Source organism: Serinus canaria, chromosome 19, assembly GCF_022539315.1.
Source record: "Serinus canaria isolate serCan28SL12 chromosome 19, serCan2020, whole genome shotgun sequence".
Classification (NCBI taxonomy): Eukaryota; Metazoa; Chordata; class Aves; order Passeriformes; family Fringillidae; genus Serinus; species Serinus canaria.
The window spans coordinates 5318288-5338405 of record NC_066332.1 but is presented as its reverse complement, the minus strand read 5'-3'; the positions used below and the strand labels follow the sequence as shown (position 1 = coordinate 5338405).

General features: G+C 43.4%; 1 protein-coding gene across 4 annotated transcripts in view; it reads right to left on the bottom strand.

Annotated features, from left to right (window-relative positions):
• Window positions 1-1119: 1119 nt before the first annotated feature.
• The window catches only part of LOC103820087 (merlin-like), a 30598-nt gene continuing 11599 nt past the window's right edge, over window positions 1120-20118 (bottom strand). For 3 of the 4 annotated variants that reach the window (XM_050981978.1, XM_018919343.3, XM_009094700.4), the window contains 18 exons: window positions 18976-19215; window positions 17698-17815; window positions 15956-16081; window positions 15487-15609; window positions 13032-13115; window positions 12552-12620; window positions 12220-12302; window positions 11479-11554; window positions 10947-11084; window positions 9088-9162; window positions 8635-8748; window positions 7178-7300; window positions 6475-6692; window positions 5511-5613; window positions 4734-4861; window positions 4028-4178; window positions 3129-3338; window positions 1120-2169 (listed from right to left, as the gene is read on the bottom strand). In XM_050981978.1, coding sequence (XP_050837935.1) covers window positions 2134-2169; window positions 3129-3338; window positions 4028-4178; window positions 4734-4861; window positions 5511-5613; window positions 6475-6692; window positions 7178-7300; window positions 8635-8748; window positions 9088-9162; window positions 10947-11084; window positions 11479-11554; window positions 12220-12302; window positions 12552-12620; window positions 13032-13115; window positions 15487-15609; window positions 15956-16081; window positions 17698-17815; window positions 18976-18983 — 1983 coding nt within the window. In that variant the 5' untranslated portion in view covers window positions 18984-19215 and the 3' untranslated portion in view covers window positions 1120-2133. The remainder of the gene's footprint in view (window positions 2170-3128; window positions 3339-4027; window positions 4179-4733; window positions 4862-5510; window positions 5614-6474; window positions 6693-7177; window positions 7301-8634; window positions 8749-9087; window positions 9163-10946; window positions 11085-11478; window positions 11555-12219; window positions 12303-12551; window positions 12621-13031; window positions 13116-15486; window positions 15610-15955; window positions 16082-17697; window positions 17816-18975; window positions 19216-20118) is intronic. The other variant, XM_018919344.3, reaches the window with a different exon arrangement.

The window sequence follows — 20118 nt, the reverse complement described above, 5'->3', positions numbered from 1 at the left end:
AAAAGGTTCACAGCACATCCCAGCTCCTCCTTCTCCACCTAAAAGGCTCACAACAGTTCCCAGCTGCTCTTTCTTGATCTAAAAGGTTCACAGCACATCCCAGCTCCTCCTTGCCCATCTAAAGGGCTCACAACAGTTCCCAGCTCCTCCTTCTCCACCTAAAAGGTTCACAGCAGTTTCCAGCTCCTCTTTCTCCTTTTAAAAGGTTCACAGGAGACCTCCCCAGCTCCTCCTGGCCCACCTCAGAGCTCAAACACCCAGCCCAGCCTGCAGGAAGGTGGTGCTGCACAGGAGCAGTGCCCAGCAAGGACACAGCAGGCTGAGAACACCATGGAAAGGCAGGTTTTGTGTTTGAGCTGGCAGGAGTGTGACCTTGTCCTCTTCTTCACTGGGATTTACAGGACTGAGTCCCAAGAAATCAATCAAAGGTGCACATGGAGCTGGGAGGGCACAGCACACCCAGCTGTCTCCTCCTCTGGGCCCTGCTGCACAGGGCAGCTCAGCCACGGGAGCAGAAGGAAGGCCCAGCACATGTGGAGGATGAGGGCACAAGCTGTGGTAAGGCACATGCCAGAAAAAAAGAGGGAACAGGAAAAGAAGAACCGGGGGAATCCCAGTATTTCTCCTCACCCCCAAATCCGAGAATGCCACATTCAAAGCTGCTGCAGCACTTCCTGGCTAATACAGGAGTTGGTTCACTGTCCCAAATCCTGGCCCGTGTTCACTGTCCCAAATCCTGGCCCATGCCCCCCTCCCCAGCCTTGGGACCATGACAGCATCTGCCTCATCATTCTGGCATTTCTGACAGCTCCACACACCAGGCTCCTGCAGACAGCCCAGAACTGTGTGTAACAGCCAATATTCTGCAAACATCTCGTGCCAGATGGAGCTGGGAGAGAATGACCACAGCCCAAGGCACCCGGGGAAGGCAGGGCAGCCCTGCAGAGCACTCCTGGCCCTCTGCACAGGCAGCTGCCATCCCCCCCTGTGCTCAGCCTGCTGCAGATGTGTACAGAGGAGATTTGGGTGTTTGCTCTCCAAAGCTGCCTTGTTCAGGCTGGAGGAATATTGACACAATGCTCCCTTCGAAGCAAGTGGAAATTGAAGCTTTTTGTTGAACCTGTTTTTTTTTTTTTTTCTTTAATCCTAGCTTTTAGAACAAGACATTTAACAACATTACCATTCATTTTTACATCACATGTCACAAGTTCAGCTGGGCTCCTGCTCTGGCTGCAGCTGAATGTTGCCTGCTCCCCCAGAAATCCTCAGAGTGAAGATTTATGGAGAAGCAGACACTTAAAACCAGAAAATGCAAGTGGGTTTTACTAATGAGGCAGGCACTTTGCTGCATGCACCTCTCCACCAGAAACAAGTCCCAGTTTAGCAGACACCAAGAGCATCTTTTGTCTTTGTCTAATTTGGGAGCTGTGCTGCACAGAAGTGGGAAGGCACTTAATGTATGCAAAGTTTGCTCGAGCAGAAAATGCTTGATCTGGTCAGGGACTGGAAGAACAGAAGCTTTGCATTCCAAACAAAGGATTCCCCCAGGAATGGGAGGTACTTGAAGATGTCCATTTCTGCATCTGGAATTAAAAGCTGAGATTTCTCACAGAGAAATGCAAATCAATTAAGTGAACCAAGAAATGTTTGGGGAGGAGAAGGAAAATACTTGGCAGGCAAACACTAAAACGTCGAGCAGCTCTGTGGGAGTCATGTCCCAGGGACTGGACCAAAACCATAATTAGTCTTTTGTGGAGATAAACACCAAGCTTGTGTTCTGTTTTCTCATCCCAAACACCTCCTGGGCACTTGCTGCCTCACATCCTTCCTCCAGCAGCAGAGCTCCAAGTGTGTGAAACACCTGGGGGAGGAAGGGTTTTAGCAAAGTCTGAAGTGTTCCTTCCAAAGTGCACAGGCAGTAAACAACATTTCCTCTGGCTCTGCACTGCTGCCAGCCTCACTGGGGGCACCTGTGGCATTCCCAGCTGATGGCACCTGCCTGGGAGCTGGATGGCAGCTCTGGATCCCCAGTGCCTTGTCTCTCACACCTGGCAGCAGCCAGAGCTGCCCAAGTGTCCCCACAGAGGCAAAAAGGCCACCAGTCCCAGCAGGCTGGCAGGGAAATGAGGGGCTTCAAATGTAGATCACATCTGAGTCATGCTGCTGAACCTGCAGGCAAATCAAAGAGGGAGAGTTAGTGCTGGCTGAAAGTAACTCCCTTTGCTCTGGGTCTTCCTCTCCTCCAACTCTGGAGTCTCTTGCAAGATGCTCTGCAATAGTTTTTTCCTCCTTCTTTAAACAAATTTGCCTCACCCCTGAGTTTAGTCTTAAAAGTTGCTTCTGTTGCCTCAGAAGGAGCTGCTCCCTCAGCTGCTGCTGCACTCAGCTGTGTCCTTTAGTTCCAAGCACACCAGCCCTGAAGGAGGTATTGAATGTTATATTCAGGAGCTTTTAATTGATCCTAAACCCCTCCAGCTCTGTTCAGATAAACCACAGCAAATCCATCAGGCTTTCCCCATTCCCAATGCCTTGCCCAATTAGCATTGCCTACAGGCAGCTGATTGCCTTCCCACTGCTCCAGACCACATCTCCTTCCAGCTCTTCCTCATTCTCCAGCCCAGTGACATTTCAAAGCAGGTTGTTTTCTCCTGACACCCAGCTCATTGCTCTTCAGGCCTCTTTGACAGGGAGCACATGGAAGAGAGCTGAGCTGTTGGGAGCCTGGGGATTTGCTGGTCTCTTCCTCCCTGCCTTTTAAAAGCAGGAGACAGGCACAGTATGTTTTAAGCTCTCTATACCTGGGAGCACATTTCTCATTTCCAAGTCTGGCTGGTAGAAATAAAATTTAACACAGATCCTCCTACTGTGTACAGACATCTCTTCTTCATTTACCAAGGCTTACAGCTTTGCACTCCAGCTTAGATCAGAAGTGAGAAAAAACAGGCAGCCTCGAGTTATAAACATTCCCAAATGATGTGCCAGCACCAGGGGCTCCAAAATCCTGCAAAATCCTCATCAGCTCTGAGGCTGGGACAGAGCAGGACAAACCAGGTCCCTTCAGGCAGCCACCCTCTCTGAACTCTCAACTTTCAGGCAACATTTAGGAATTTATTTATGAATCTGATTACCTTTATAATCTGTTTTCTGGTTCCTGTGCCCACACTGTTGGCAGCCAAGGAATTGGCTTGGGAAGATGACTTTTCCACTGGCACCATGTGCTGAATTTTGTTGGTGCAGGGCCAGCTGCTTGCAGTGTTTAACAAGTAAGCAGGGAAAGGTCTTTGAAGATTTACATCCACTGCCTCTCCAGTTTCCAAGGTTTTCATCCATGATGGGGCCTTTAAAAGAACAGAGCATGTGGAAATTTAATGCCCTCTCTATATCAACACTCATCAAGCCAAAAAGAACATCAGATGAGTAGTCAGAAAATAAAGGCCATCTTTCCTCATCATTTTTCAAGCCTCCCTTCTGTCTCTAAAAAACCATTGAGTCAGAGCCATTTTTGCTACATGAGGAACAACCTGCAGACAAAGCCAGCCCTATTCCTGCCCTGCTGCAGGAAGAAGCCAAAGAGTTTATTTAAATAACAAGCAACTTATGACAAAAATCTGGGTCTAGTTCCTCATTGCCTTCAAAAAAAAAAAAAAAAAACACCAAGGCTTTTATGACTTTCAGCAACCACAAAGCACATGAATGAGAATGTGAAGCAAACTGTAAGAAACCACATTTAAATGTGTTAGTCACAACAATTTCATTTGCTCCAAGACCTTAAACCCTGACTGTGATTTCATAATCATAAAATGAGATTATTATTTTTGCTGACGGTGCTGGTATTCAGTGCAGGAAAAAAGGCCTTCAGATTTTGTTTTGACATGAATTTTCCTCTAAAAGTGCTCATGCTTCTACTATTTTATCATCAAGGGTAGTGAAGGCTTGGACTGGAATAGAGCAGCTCCCTTTGGCACAATCATACTGTTCCATTTGGGGGTTCATGGTGGAGAAAGGGGCGGGGATTTGGGGTTCTTACACTGCCTAAGGAGCGATCCAAGGAGCCCAGAACTTCATTCCAGGGACTGTAAAGCCCAGCCTGTTTCTCCTCCAGCTTCAGAGCATGAATTTCATTCTTCAGTTCTTTCAGTCGATCTTCGAATTTCCTGCTGTTTTCTAAGTAGTCCAGCCTGAGCCCACACATTGGAGGCAAAAGACAATTTAAAAGAACAATTAAACTCAAAAGAGTTTAAAGACAATTTAACTCAAGAACAGGTGTTTGTGGAAGGAGGAGAGGTTTTTGTTTCCTTTTATGTTTTATAAGTAAAATGAACTCTGGCAATGCCAGCCTGGCTCCCCTGACCCAGTGACAAGTTCAGTTCTTTCCTTTTTGCTGCCTAACTTTGCACCAAGCATTTCCTTCCAGACCAAGGGATGGCTGATGGATCAGCCCCAGCAATTCCACACTTTAGCACTAGAGGGAAACTTCTGTCCTCTCACATGCTGTTAGCTCAGCAAGGTGCTTTGTGCCTCCCCAAGACAGAAAGTTCTGGATTTATCATGGCTTGATGCCACCAAAAAATCCTTCCCCTGCGTGAAAAGCCAGTGTGACACAGACATCACCCACACCAGCTCAGTAGAAGGCCTCCAGCCACATGCACATCCCAAATTATTTAAAAATTAACTGTGATTCCCAAAGATTTCATTGCCTTTCTCATCCATTTGCACCACAAGCATGCTGATACCTCTCTCTCTCTATCTCAAAGGAGAGTCTCTTGAGGTCGATGTCCTTCAAATCCAGTTTGATGGATCCTCTGTCAAAGTTGGCATCTCTGCTGTCACCTGGGGAGTACTGGGGGTACTTGGCCATGTGCTGGAAGAGGCAACACAAGCACTGTCAGCCAGCTCTGATGGACTGATTTGGGATTTCTGTCCCCAGTTCTGCAAGACTGCCATGTTGAGCTATTTCCTACATTTCTGAGACACACAGAGATCCTCCTGCAGCCCTTCCCTTGCACCCAGCTCCAGTCCACAGCCCACGGATCCAAGAGCAGAGATTTATCCTGGCTGCAGTGCTTCCATTTCAGCAGAGAATGGAAACCCAGCCTCAGCATGGCTGGAGCAAAAGAGGGAGTTGGGGCACAGACCTTCAGCAGTGCCTTCTTGCTGGGGACACCTTCACCTGCTTTGCCTAAAGACAGACAGATGTGCCAGGATGACCCAGCTGGCTCAGCACAACCACAAAAACTGCCTGGCTGAGTGACACCACAACTTAGGCATGAAGGCAAGACAGCCTCTGCTCCCTAAGTGCATCACCAGCTCTGGTTTTAACTCCTGCCTTGCCTTTCTGACCACCCTGAACAAACCCAGCTCCCACCCTCGCTACGCTGCTTTTCCACACCACTTTGTCCCCCAGCTGGATGCAGCCATGCCACCACTCAGCTTGACGGGGGCTATAAAAATGGCATCAACTCCTAGACTAGCCCTGAGGATGAAGTGGTGCCCAGTGGAGCAGAACTCACAGGATAATTCAGCCTGGTTATGTCTAAGAGCTTCTGCTTGGCTTTGCGCTCGGCCTCGCGGGCTTCGTGCAGGTCTTGTTTCAGGTGCTCTGCCTCCTTGGCTCTGCAACAGAAACATCCTGAGGGCAATGGCTGAGGGTTTCCAACCAACACAGGGATTTCAGGGCTCACTACCTCCCAGAGAAGTCCACTACTGTGTTATCTCTACACCAAGGCACTCATGGAGGATAATCCTGACAGGGCACAGCAGGACAGAGACACTGCTGCACAAAGTGGCTGAACTACCATGATTTTCCTACTCCTAATTTCCATGGGCTCAGCTACAGCCTGCTGATACAGATTCTCTCCAGGCCATCACATCCTCCCTGAGGTGGGGAGAGGTTGCTCTTTATTTTGGCAGTATCCTAAAACAAGTAGAAGGATTTCTTAATAGCAGGGTTAAAAATCCTCTGCCAACACTGGCCTGCTCTGCACGCTCAGGGAACATGCAAACACTCAGAGCTGTTTATATTCCACATGAGTTTACCTGGTTTTACACTTCCTAAAGATCTGAAAGGGAAACAAGAGACCATTCACTTGGTACTAATGACTGAGAACAGCTCCATATCTCACAGGGTATAAAGAGTGAATTTAGATAGGTAGCCAGTGCTCATTTGGTAACACTAAACAGAAAATGCTTCAGCATTCTGGATCTTTCTTGCTAAACGTTCTCTTTCTCGCTAAACATCTCCTTCTTGTCAAACATTCTCTTTCTTTCCAAACAATCTTTGCATCTGATCCTCTGTAAACTTGACCTGCAACACAACAACAGCATCCAGGTGGAACAAACAAGGCCCAAAGGAGGCTTAGTCCCTCTGAAGTGTCACTTCAGGAGTAATTCCCCCTTCCTGGGCTGGGCTCTGGGGAAAGCAGCACTCCCTGCAGGCCAGCTGAGAGCACAGAGAGCCGGGGAAGCAAACCCCACCTCCTGTCGGACTCCTTCACCAGCTTCACGGCGATCAGCTCCGCCTCCCGCATCTTCTGCTCCATCAGCCGCTTCTCCTCCTTGCTCTTCAGAGCTGTGATCTCCAGCCTCTGGCGTTCCTGCTCGGCCTCTGCAGCATTCTGGGCCAGCAGCTTGGCCTCTTCTTCTGCAATCTGGGCTTTCTCAGCCAGCAGCTCTGCTGCTTCCTGGGATCGGAGCTGAGGAGAAAGAATTTCCCTTAGTTCCTTGTCTAGAACCTCCAAAATCACCCCTGCAGGCAGGAGACATCTTTTACCAAGTGATAAAATATTATTTCTTAAATAAAAGCCAGACAATTTAAGGGTCTGTTCCTCCTCTGCTCCAGAATTTCCTGTGTCTCACCTCTACAAAGCAAGGAGGAAAATCTTAGAGCTGGGCAAAGCTGAAGTCAGCCCCTTCAGCTGCCTCTTTCTCCCAGTTTCAGCTCCAAGATTGTTTCCTTTCCCCTCCTCTTAGCCTGCAGAGAGCACTCTGAGCCAAACACAGGGAGGGAATGGCTCAGATCATGGCAGACCAGGGTTTTCCCAGGGATTCCTGCATGCCCTTTCCACCAGGGATCAGAAACTCTCCAGCCTTGTCTGAGCTACAATTCCCAGCATCAAAAAATATCCTGCTCCCAAACCAAGCAAGCCCATCAAGCACAAGAATATTCAGTCTGACCCACCAGGGCCTCGTTGGCCTGCCTGGCTTCATCTTCCAGCTGGAAAAGGCGCCTTTCCAGCTCTTCTTTGGCTCTCTCAGCTTCTTCCCTGAGCTGCTTCTCCCTGGCCAGCCTCTGGTTCTCCATCTGGAAGCAGGATGAGCAATGGTTGGTGAGGTGTTGTATTTTCAGGGACCCCCGAGGAAAGGAGGAATGATGGATCTAATTCCATGTTCTCAGAAGGCTAATTTATTAGTATATTATATATTGTAAATTATGTATAATAATATAATAATTGTATTATACTATATTATATTATAGTATATTATACTATATTATATTATATTATACTATACTATATTATATTATACATTATAATGTACTATATTATATACATTATACTGTATGATATAATATTACATTATACTATATAATACTATATTATACTATACTATATTATATTATACTATATTATATATATATCCTTTCTGTATTCTATATTATATTATAGAATACAGAAAGGATCCAGACAGAAGGCTAAAAGATACTAATGAAAAACTGATTACTCCTTCCAGAGTCCTGACAAAGCTTGACAATGATTGGTCATTAAGTTAAAACTTAAAATTGACATGAAACCAATCAAGCAATCCCTGTTGGTAAACAATTTATTATTTATTATTTTATGATTAATTATATTATTATTAGTATATTTATTTAATATTATATTATTATTTATTATTTATTCTATTTATATAATTGTGATTATTATTAGGATTAATTTATTATTTTACGATACTATATTATATTAAAGAATACTAAACTAAACTATACTAAAGAATACAGAAAGGATACAGACAGAAGGCTAAAAGATAATAATGAAAACTCCTGGCTCCTTCTAGAGTCCCAATACAGCTTGACAGTGATTGGTCATTAAGTTAAAACAATTCACATAAAACCAATCAAACAATGACCAGTTGGTAAACAATGTCCTAACCACATTCCAAAGCAGCAAAACACAGGAGAAGCAAATGAGATAATGATTGTTTTCCTTCTTCTCTGAGGCTTCTCAGCTTCCCAGGAGAAGAAATCCTGGGCAAGGGGATTTTTCAGAAAATGTGGCAGTGACAGTGGGATTGCAGCAGAATCTCACCTGGGCCTGAGTGAAATGCATCAAAGGAAGAAGGAGCTGCTCTCCAGCTCACCAGAGATGCTGGAGCTGCCTGAACTTTGCAGCAGTGAACTCCTCAGGCAGCACTCCTGGTTATTTCAGAGTGCTGGGAGAGCCCCTGGGTTGATCTGGTTTGTGCCCCAAATCTTTGGGATCACCTCTCCACACAAACACCTGTGACCTCCTCAGATGCCAGAGCTGTTCCCACAGTCAATCCTGCTGCACTTCCTCACCTCCCACACCCACACTGGTGGAATACAGAGCTGCAATAATAATCACTGTCTTCAACAACAGAAGAGCAGGAAAATTCTACCTTTTTTCTAGCTTTTTCTTCCCTGGCTTGTGCTTTCATCTGCTGGATCTCTATGGAGTCCACTTTTCTCCTCCTCATAAACAGGTCGTGGTTTCCAATGCACAGCTGGAAAATCTGGATGGGGAAGGCAAAGCAAATGGGGTTTTGATGGATTTGTGCCCCTGCCAGAGGGACAAAAGGCCCACACTGGCCTCACAGGACAATTCTGACTTCAGCACAAGGGCCGGCAGCTCCAAGAAAATCAGCACCCAGGGCAGGCTCACAGCCAGGCACACAACAGCTCAGGTAAATTCGTAACAGAATCAGAGATTCCTCCTGTCCTTCATCTCCCTCTGATCCCATTTTCCTGAATTACACAGGCTGAGATCCCAAGATCACAATTTGGTTTACAAACAATATTTCTCAGTCAGTATCACCAGGCTCAGCTTTAAAGCAGGAAAGCAGTTCACTCACCAGCTTGTTCACTTTGAGCTGAGAGGAGAAGAACTTGAAGACTTCTGCTTTTTTGTCAAGGGGTTTAATAGTTAACTACACAGGCAAAAGGAAAAAAACAAAAAAGAAAGGAAGCACAGTGAGGAGGAAAGTAAGTTCAAACTATTAAACCAATGCAAACTTGAGCTCATCTCCATTTCCCTCTGGGGAGGCAGTGATTTATGCCACAAATAGGGGCAGAGTGATGGAAAACTGGTTTTGTTCACTGATTTATGCCACAAATAGGGGCAGAGTGATGGAAAACTGGTTTTGTTCACTGATTTATGCCACAAATAGGGGCAGAGTGATGGAAAACTGGTTTTGTTCACTGATTTATGCCACAAATAGGGGCAGAGTGATGTAAAACTGGTTTTGTTCACAGAATTAAGCTGTGTTGGAGGATAAACCCCAGGCCCAGCCCAGTGCCAGTGGGGATGGGGATTTTCCTGATGCCACCTGTGCACTGTCCCCAGAGCTCTGGAACAAGCCCTGGTTATCAGAACAGGACACAGCAGCTCCACCTGGAGGCAGGCAAAGCCAGGGAAATGTCAAACATCTGAGAGCAGCAACAACTGAAGGGATAAACAAATGTGTCAAGGGCCTAAGGGCTTGTTCTTCAGAGCAGCAGGTCAAAGTCCTGGAGACTTCCTCACTGTTTCAGTCCCAAGCTGCTCCCAGAGGGGAGGCAGGTTTCAGGTTTTCCTGCTGCCAGCTCAGTGCTCCACTCCATACCTTGGGCTCTGTTTGGCTGCAGAACAAAACTTGGCCTTTTTTTTTCCTAAGGTTATGTTTTCTGTTCCTCAGGGCTCCCTGGCATTCAATTCATCTAATTCATCTGCAAGGTAATTCCTGTTTAATTCCAGGGCATCTGAGTCACCAGGATCATGTCCTAGAGCTCCTTTCACCCTCTAGGTAATGACTGGCTGCTTTTTGAGGGGCAAGGCTGTGATGTGTCACTGAATAAAGTGAACCTTAAACACAAAATTTCCCCCCAAAAGGGAGTTAAAGCAGTTTATTCACACATCTCAGGGGAAGTTTGATGATATCAGAGACCAAAACTGTTTTGGAGGCAGCAAACCTGCAGTCCCCTCTGATTTAATGGATGTGAATCTAAAATCTCATCTCAGTTTAAGATCTTAGTTTCTGTGGGCTGTTTTCCAAAAGTCCCACAGAAAATGGAACAGGCTGTGCTGCCCTTTGCCTGACAAATTCCAGGTATTCCAGTACCACTGTCGTTTCCCTGGGTTTGTTTTTTCTGATTACAGCCTTCCACACAGCCCATGATTTGGACTGAGAATCAATTTTCCCCACTCCTTCCCCTTCTAGAAGCAAAAGCTGAGCTTCACAGTGAAACTGCAGTGGTGGGGAGTGAAATCATGTCCCAGCAAACTGGCAGAAGCGAGGCAGAAAACCATTAATACCTCTCTGCATGTCTCCTCTTGCCACTGGGCTCCAAGGCTCAGCTGCAAGGACTTCTGTGTGTGCAAACAGCATTTAGGTTTTATGGATCATGGAGTTCCTGCTGGGATAACTGAGGAAGGCAGGCACGCTGGCATTCATAATATCTGTCTTTTTCAGAGATCAACACATTTGTTTTGCAAAGGCCAAGCAGCAGGGAAGGAGCCAGAAGAGAGTCAGAGCTCAGAGCAGCCTCAGGGAACTGAGCTTTCGAGCTCATCTGCCAGGCAGGGCTGTTATTTTTAGTTTTGTAACAAAGCTCCCCAGAATTTTCCCCTTCTCCCCCAAAATTATTTCAACAGAGGAAGCTTTCAGCCTGTTCCAAGAATCCCAGTCCACACCCATGCCCATGGAAAAAGAATAATACATCAAAGCCATCGTACCTCTTTCTCACTACAGGAAATGTTTCTGATGGAGCTCCACTCAAAGGATTTATTGGGGGAGAACCTGTTATTAATGCTGTAGATATGAATACCCTTGGCATCAACTCCAAGCAGGAGATCTGTGTGGTTTTTGTTTTGCTAAAAAACAAGAGAGATGAGTAAATGGCATTTTTTGGTGACATTAAACAACCACAGACAAGAAGCACCTATTTTAATATATTGGTATTTGTTTGTATTCAGGCAATTGGTGTTTATATAAAATATTATGAGTGCTGTCACTGGTAATATTAAACTCAGTCCTCTAGGCTGCTTATAGCAGCTCAAACTATTTCTCCTTCCTATTCTATACTCAAAACTTTTTGTCAGGTTGTAAAATATTAATCTTAACTGTTTTATTCACCTGCTTATTTAGCAGGCAAGAAAACCAAGTCAGAACAAAACCAGGAGTCCCAGTTCCAACCTCCCTGGAGGACTTGGAAAGGACAGCACCATCATCTGCAGCAAGTGAAAACTGTTAAAATAAGGCACTTACAGCAATTGGGAAATAATTGACACCATACATTTCCAAGTCTTGGGCAATTTTCAGATAGTTCATCTCAGCTTCATCCCTGGAGAATAAAGCCATGATTATGAAATGCCTTTCCAGCCTTTCTCTCCTGGCTGACTCTCCATTTCCCACTCAGAACAGAACAGGCAATCTGACCCTTTGTACAAACTTAGTTTTCCCATCTTGCTCTCAATAATAGAAAAAAAAAGGTAATAAAAACAGCATCTGAACAGAATAAAGAATAAAATAAAGAATATTAAAGAATAAAAGTTGCATCTATTTCAAAAGATGACTCATGGATAGCGTAATCTTCATTAAAATTCATTAAAAGTCTTATCCTTGTGTTAGTTTTGCCACTCCATGTCTTGGAAAACCACCCTCCCATTGTTTTCCATGAATATATTCCCTTCAGGAAATAGAGTTCATTGAGAAATGAGTTTTGGACAGAGCTTTTGGCCAAGGCCAAAGAAGAGTGAGAATCTCTCCACCCACTTTTCTCCTCCCTTCAGGGTAAATCAGTAACTCTTGAGGAAAATACTCACTAAAAATAATCCTGAGAAACCTCCAGAACAGAGAGAAACAGAACCCAAAATTAGGAAAAGCTGCCTCTGGGTGCTAACAGATCCTATTTATTGTTTAATTAGATTTCCAGCCAGGCTGAATTACACTGAAAACAACAAATCCCATAAATAAAGAAATTTTCCAAGAAGTGCAAAGGTTTCCTACCTGGCAATACCCCTGTGCTCAGCATACCAAGCAGTGATCTTCTCTTCCCACATCTCTGCTGTCAGCTGGTACTGCCTGAGCACCTGCAGCACAAGGAGGGAGGTTGGATCCTTGGGAAAATCCAAATCCAACTTCTGCCTCTCCCAAGCAAAGGGAATGCAGAGGTGCAGATCACAGCCTGGGCATTTTGCAGAGTTTTTAATGCTCTGATTAATGCCCAGCAATAGCTGCACTGCAAAAAGGAGACTCAAAGATTTTGCACTTCAAAAAGGAGATATAAAGATTTTACACTGCAAAAGAGATTCAAAGATTTTTATCAAATTAAGACTCACCCTTTTGGGCAGCAGCTCATCATGGGCTAGAAATCCTGGCTCGTGGAAATTTGGGTCGTAGTCACCATACTGTCCCAAAAAAAGAAAAGTTATTTCAGTTTGTTAGAGGCAGAATGCTGAGGGAGTTGTTCCTTGCATAGTTGGAAGTGAAAGCCTTGAGGCAGATTATATTTTGGTTCCCCTGCATACATCCACTCATCTGAGCAATCCATGGAAGATCCTTCCAGAAAGATTACACTAAAATGTTAGGCCCAAATAAATCCCCTAAAATGCAGAAGCACAAAAAAATCTCCTTGTAGTGGCATTTAATGTTTTTTTTTTTTTTTCTTAGCTGTGCTTGTACCTCCCAACTGGTAAAATTTGCTGGTAGGATGACCAACTCTACCAGCAAATTTTAACCCTGCTGTCTTTTACACATGTAAATGTGTTGGGTTAAACCAGAAAAAAGTCAATTAAAAAAGGGATTTTCTATGCACAAACCTTGGCCTGAACAGCATAAGAAGCCAGTAAAACTGTAGCTTCTGGTGAGCAATAGATTTCCTCATCCAGGATCTGCTTCTTAACCTAAACCAACAGAAAAAGGGAGCACAAGAAGCTCAAAGTCAGGACTTAAGTCAGGCTTGAAATGAAAGCAGACATGCCCAGACTAGAGCTTGGCACCAAATATCACCTTTAGGAGTTAATAACAGCAACAAGAAATTGGCATTCAGGAACACAGGAAGCCTTTAGTTAGCATTGCATTTCATGAGAGCAAAAATGCCAGTCAGCTCTCTGCACACACTTACATAAGGAGTCCTATAAAAGAAAATCCCATAAAACATCAATTTGATTGTCTGTGCTTCATTTCTTTTAACAATCCTTCTTTTTCTTTTTCCTGCCTTTGGAGAAGTCAGCTTTGCATCACATCAGACATCAGATTTTAGGTTGGGAGGGAGCTCTGGAGGTCAGGTCCAAGCAGGGCTGTGCAGCTGCCATATAAAAACCAGAAGAAATGTTCTCCAGCTTTCCAGAATGAGAGAATAAAGGAGACCCTCAAAAGAGAAGCTGAATAAAAAAGCACTTCATTTCTTCCTTTGCAATGGTCTAAGCACAATCAGACAATGCTAAAGAGCCTTTCAACATTCTTTTCATTTTAATAACCTGTGGTGCTACCAAGAGCAGAGGTGTTATGGTTTGTAAGGTGTTGTTTGATTTTCAATCAGTTGTGCAATTTCTCTTTGAAAACCTAAAGAGGGAAGGGGAAATTAATCTTCCCAAATCCTCCTCTCAGGTGTATTTAGCTTAGGAACAAGCACAAGACAACAACATTTTGCATAGCTCACAGTCTTAAACATTTCCAAACAGAAAAATGATTCGAGCTAGCACAAGTTCTGTTTGCAAACACACCTGGGTAGGTGCTGGGAACAGAAATGAGCCACCAAGAAAGTTTTTGCTTTTAAATTTAGTCCCTGGTGAGCACAATCTGTGAAGCTGAGTTACAGTGCAGGGAACATTCTTTCTAAGCTGTTAAAATGGAAAGAATGAAAAAATTTTTCTTCCAATTTGGAAAGCTCCTGCTCTCATTCTCCACAGAGCAAATCATGCTCCAGAATTTAGAACAATGTGGATAAATCCCCCACAAGTGTCTGGGTTGTTTTGTTTTGTTTGTTTTTTCTGATCAGTTTTTTACAAGGACTTTTTGTTGAACTTCATGAAGAAGCAATAAATTACCTCATCTTTAAGCAGACAATATTTAGCTTTAGTCACTGACATTTATTCAGGCATTTATGCCACATTAATTTGCAAAGGTCTGAAGAGTCAGGAGAGCTGAAATCTTCAGGCATCCAGATGTCTGAACATGTTTTTCCTATTAGCATCCAGGTGTGAGCTGAAGCTCTTAGAGTCAGGAAACTTTGCAAGTTCCAATTTGTTTCAGCCTTGTTTTCCTACTTTGGAATGAGAAGAATTTGCTAATTGCATATCTGCTAGTTAAGGCAGGTTCAAGCAGAAAAGAAGAAGAAAAAAAAAAGTGGAAAACTCATGATTAAAAAGAGTTCTGCTGTCCTCATTCCTTTCCAAAATAAGCTGAAGAAATAAATTGCCAAGTGGTTGAAGGTTCTGGATGAAGTTCTGGTGGGTTTGTGAACCCTCAGAGCTGCAGCGTTTCCCCAGTATTTCAGGAGCACATCCTCCTCAAGGAACAAGGGAATTTACTGGGTTTATTTCCAGCTGCAGGCTGAATTTATCCCAGCTACCTGCACAGACTCATCCTGCTGGAATAAAGCAACACTCCAGGGACTGAAACTTCCAGAGCAACTCAGGAGAGGAGCTGGGTGTCCCAGACAGGGGAAGTGACCATCCCAAACTCAGCTGAGGAGCTTTTCCATCTTTATTTTGGATAAAGTTCCAAGAATTTGCTCCTTCATCTGCTTTTTGATGGAGCTCAAATGGTGTTTGCTGCTCTGCTCCTCTCAAACCTTGCCAGGTGAACAAACCTGGATTTCAGAATGCCTATCAAATTCCAGGATCTTTTATCCCTACAATCCAAAATGAAGGTTTAGGGAGTCCTTGTTTTCTAGAGCTTTTGCCCTCCAGCACAAGACCTCTCCAAAAGCCTCACAGTTCTTCCAGCAGTTCCAGCTTTGCATGGAATTTTAAATTTTTTTTTAGCACATATTAAGGAGGAAAACAAGCCTGGAATATTCAGGTTTGGAATTATCCCCCAAACTGCTGGGTGTTGTCACAAAAACCTGCAGAAGATGAAGCATTCATCTTACCTGGACACAAACCCACAGCAGGCAGGAGAGATGTTTATATTTCATAAAAATAATGTCTGCAAACTTCTTGATACAGCTGAAGCAAGCAAAATTACCCTGAGCTGCCAACAAAATCAAAGACAATGCAAAAGGACTGGGGGAAATACAGAAGGAATTCAGGGTTCAAAACTTTTCCTGACCTGAAGGAAGAATAAATGCTGGGTAATTTCCTGTAAGAGTTCCTCTTCTACCTTCTCTGGGTAGAATTTAGCCAAAAAATGAAAGCTAATGGGATCTTCTTTGGGGATTTCTTGATCCAAAACCTGTTTACAGATAAAATCAAATCAAATGAGCAGCAAAAAGGAGACATGAGTGTCTCAAGATAATATTCCTAAGGAAAATCAGAAAGCAGCCAATAATCCACTTAAAGCCTTCCCATATTTGAATTCTGAGCTTTAATCTAACAGCAATCAGGGGTGATTAGTGTGGGATGCTGCAGGTCAAATGGGATAGAAGCAATCAGAGCAAATAATCCTATTTTCACCTTAAAAAAAGCCACCATGTCAAATCCTGAGTTGTCATGGAACACATCCCTTTAGCTCTCACTCTCCAGAAAGTCAATATTTATAGAAGTAAATAATTCATTGCCACCCATTTTGTCTCCTGTACCTTTTTGTCCATCTTTAACCAGGTGCACATTCCTTTAATTGTGTACTGCAAGCCAAAGAACCAGGTCTCCCTTAAACCAAGGGCTCGGCACACCAGGTCAAACAAATCCTTCCCCTTCCACTTCATCTGAGAGAGAGAAAAAGCAAGAAAAACATACATCCTAAATCAATTTGCTCAATTTGAGCTCTTTCTCCTGTGAAATCTTATTTCATCTTAAGGTTTTTAATGAAATATTCTTGCTGCTGTGTCAGAGTTGCTGTGTTCCACCTCCTCTCCCTCTCCAGACACATCCAGGGAGCAGCTGGAGTCATTTCACCACCAAGCACTTGAGGGAATGAGGATTGTATTATTGATTCCCTGGGATGTGGCAAATCTTTATTAATATTTGTCCAGAATTTTCGCTCAATGGTTTATACAAATTGGAGAGACTGAGAGAAAGCCAGGGGAAATTAAATCAGGACACGGGGTAGGAATGCTGAACAATGAGAACAGATCCACCTCTCACACCCCTCAGGTACTTCAGTGGCACCAGGCCAAGCCTTTATCCTACTCTGATTTAAATGAGTCTTCTTAAATATTTTCATTTCAATTTAGCAGCCACAGAGAGCAAACTTTGATTCAAGGTCCCAAATTCACACAAGTCTGATGCCTTGTTCCCTTCACCAAAGAGGCTGCTCATCTGTTCCACCACAGTTCAGAAAGATGATTTTATCTAATTGCTAAAACTAAAAACTGAATGGACAAAGAAAAAAAAAAAAAATAAGGGGGAACTTTTAGGCAGTACTGGAGTGGAAAGCTGGAAATCATCCCAGCAAAAGAGCAGTGGCTGGAGAAAAAGGAGAGGTAGCAAAGGAAGGAATACAATATTTGTTAACAAGGACTCTGATCTCTAAATCAGATTTTCCAAATCCTTTATTTGCACAATTCTACCTGCAAGTACTCCAGAGCAGTAAGTCATCCAAGATTAATCTCTCCTGTTTCTGAAGGACCTAATAAATTACATTAAATGGCTCACAGAGCAGTCAGTCTCACTAAAACTGCCAGTCCCACTGGAACTGAGTTTTCTAACTCCCCAAAATACCTGTGTAGCTTGTTTTGCTTTTGCTGGATGATTAGGATTTAATTAATCAGGGACAGTTCTGTCCCTTTAATTGTGCAGCCCAATTTGTTCAGCAATCGATCATGTATTTTTCCCCTGCCATGATTTCCCTAATTAATTTATCAGCCATAATTAATAGAACTGCCAGATTTTTCATCAGTCTTTTTTCCTTTTCTGCCCAGAGATCCAAACACCCATTGCAGGTAATGAACTGGAGTTTTTAAATGGTAAATTGGAAGAGAATGGCCCAGCTCAACAAAAGTACCAGTTTATAAATTATTTTATCAACATCTCAGCACCAGCTCTGACCAGTTTATCCAATCTGGATGTGTCTTAAAGGGCTGTGTCAGTTCCAAAAAAAAAAAAAAAAGTAAGAATTTCAGGGAGAAGTAGGAATCCTTACAAACAATTGGAATGAAGAAAGCAGGTTTAGTGTCAATTTAGCTGTGTCAGTCAAATGGATTTCATGCAAACAGCTTTGATTCTGAACAGAGTTAAGAGAAGAACACACCTGAGATGAAATAATCCATTATTTATAAAATAACAGATCGGTTTTAAGACCAACCACAAGCTGACAATCTGAATTTTTTTCAATTTCTTGCTAACACAAAGGGCGCTGCCCAGCACTTGCTGACACTCTCACCTCACAGCTGAACTCCATCTCAGCATCCACTGTTATAATTCTGACTTTAAAAGTCTTTGGTTGTTTCTTCTTCAGGCCTCTGATGGACATATTTTTCAGCTGGTGAGGGCAGCCACACCTGAAATCAAACATTGAGGGATGGAAATCCAGCAGCATTTTCTTGGTTAGATTCCAAACTAGGATGAGTCCAAACATGCAGAATAAATTCACCGTTAGAGATGCATTTTTTGTGGCTAACAAGGATGTTGAAAGAAAAACCTTTTAAATTAGTTTGTTCCTTAAAGGAAGTTGCTCTGAAAAATGTTATTGCTGTCATTTCTCAGATTTGGCTATCACAAATAAAATTCTCTTTCTCTGCAGCATCTCCACTCAGCAGAAACTGCAGCTAAACTTTATTATATCAAATCCAGCACAATCCTTTCCCATCAGTTATGGCTCCTTCAGCAACTAAACAACTGGATTCCTTTATAATATAAGATTTTAACTCTCTGAAATTACATAAATGCCAAGAATATATGCATTGAAATTCAGCTGAATTTACCACATTCCCATGTGCTGCTCACTCACAATGATAAAAGTCATTTAAAACAGGAATTTTCCCAGTGAAGTCCTCGTGAAATTAATTTAATTTTGCAGAAGCTGACAGAAAATTCCATCAGAAATTTTCTATTCTAAATGTAATCACCTCCATGCCACCAAAAAACTGAGGAGATGCTGCTCCCACAGGCACAAGAGCCTTGTGGAAACCAAATATTGAGAGCTGGAGTAAAATGATGGAGTGAATCTGCTCCAGGCAGTTCTCAGGCATTTCTTTCTGAGCACAGGAAATCACCCTGTAAAGGTTTTTGCTTATTTTTACTTTATAAAATTAACAGGTCAGACTTGTAGAATGTAGTGAGGATCTGTGAACTGTTCAGGGCAAGAGACTGAGGCATTCCTGGTTTCCTGCAACACAAGACTATTACAGTGTGGCAGAATTCCAACCTCCCCTCGAGGAATTCCAAAATAAAGCTCCAGTTTAAACTGAAAATTTCCATTTGCCTGCACCTTCCAGGATTTCATAAAATATTTTGCTCCTTTTTTTTATTTTCTGCTGAGCTCTGAATTGGCTTGCAAATGTATTGATTTTTCCACTTGTTTGTGCCACGCTCCCACAAATTCTGAGGGGTTAAATAGGAGGTGAAATAGATATGGAAGTTTTTTTGAGGTGAAACAGATATGGAAGTTTTTCTTTAGAGATTTAGGGAAGTTGAGGCAGGGAATGGATAAAATAGTTACCAAATCATAGGGATATCAGAGGCAGAGCTGAGAACAAGTGATGGAGACAACTCAGAGTGGGGAAGAGGAGCTCAGGAGGAAATTCATCCTTCTGACACCACTGGGGAGGTGGGGAGTCCTCTCCTTCCAGCTGGCTCTGCTGGAGCTTCTGCTGAAGTCTTCTTTGGGTTTGGGGCACCACTTCTGGAGCTGGGCAGACAACTGGAGTCCAAAGGAGAGGTCCAAGGGCTAGAAAATCATCTGTGGGGAGATGAAAGCACAGGCTAGAACAAAGGAAGGATGAGTGGTGAGACATGGCAAGGGCTGCTCTTCAGGACAAGGAAAAATGGGATTAATGAAGTTGCAGACTGAGGAAAATTCAAGAATAATCAGGATATTGCAGTGCTGGAAAAGCACAGTGTGACAGCATTGTCCTGGAGACTGGAGGCACCTAAACCCTCCAAGGACTCCCCCAAGCTGGTTCCTTCTGGCAGTGCCCAGCACCAGCCCAGGAGAGGCCACAGCACCCAAAACCAGTGAAATGCACAATAAATAAAGAACAGCACACCCAGAGCCCAAATCCCCTCACCCCCAGGACACCTTTCTCCTCAGGGATTGTATTTTAGAGTGAAAACCAGACCTTGCCATAAGCTTTCCTCTATAATTTAGGCAGCTCAGCTGAGCAGAGCTCAGGTCTTTTCTACTTAGCACTGCAAAGAAGTTTCAGTTAAGGAAAAATATTGAAAATCCCCAAAGTGACCACAGCAAAATTGACAAGGAGAGCATCATGTGAGGGCACCCACACCAGCAGTACATTACCACAGACATCTTTTGATCTCTGATCTGCAAAATTAAATTTTAACCTGTTGCATTCCAAAGATCTTTTCCATCAGGTTTTTTTCCTCAAAACTGTAAATAATTATACCATACAGCATTTATAGCCTGAGAACTACAGACTTCTACACAAAAATGGAAATAGTTTTACTAGTTTCAAGAAGAAACATCAATGGCTGAAAACTAAGGAGAAAAAGCTTCATAATTCATTTTTAATATGTAACCTGAAGCAGCCAGCTGAGTTAAACAGGAACTTGGAGTTAAGGCCAGTACAGAACATTCTCAGAGTTTCATATGGAAAATTCTGAACAGATAAAATTGAGCAGCTGG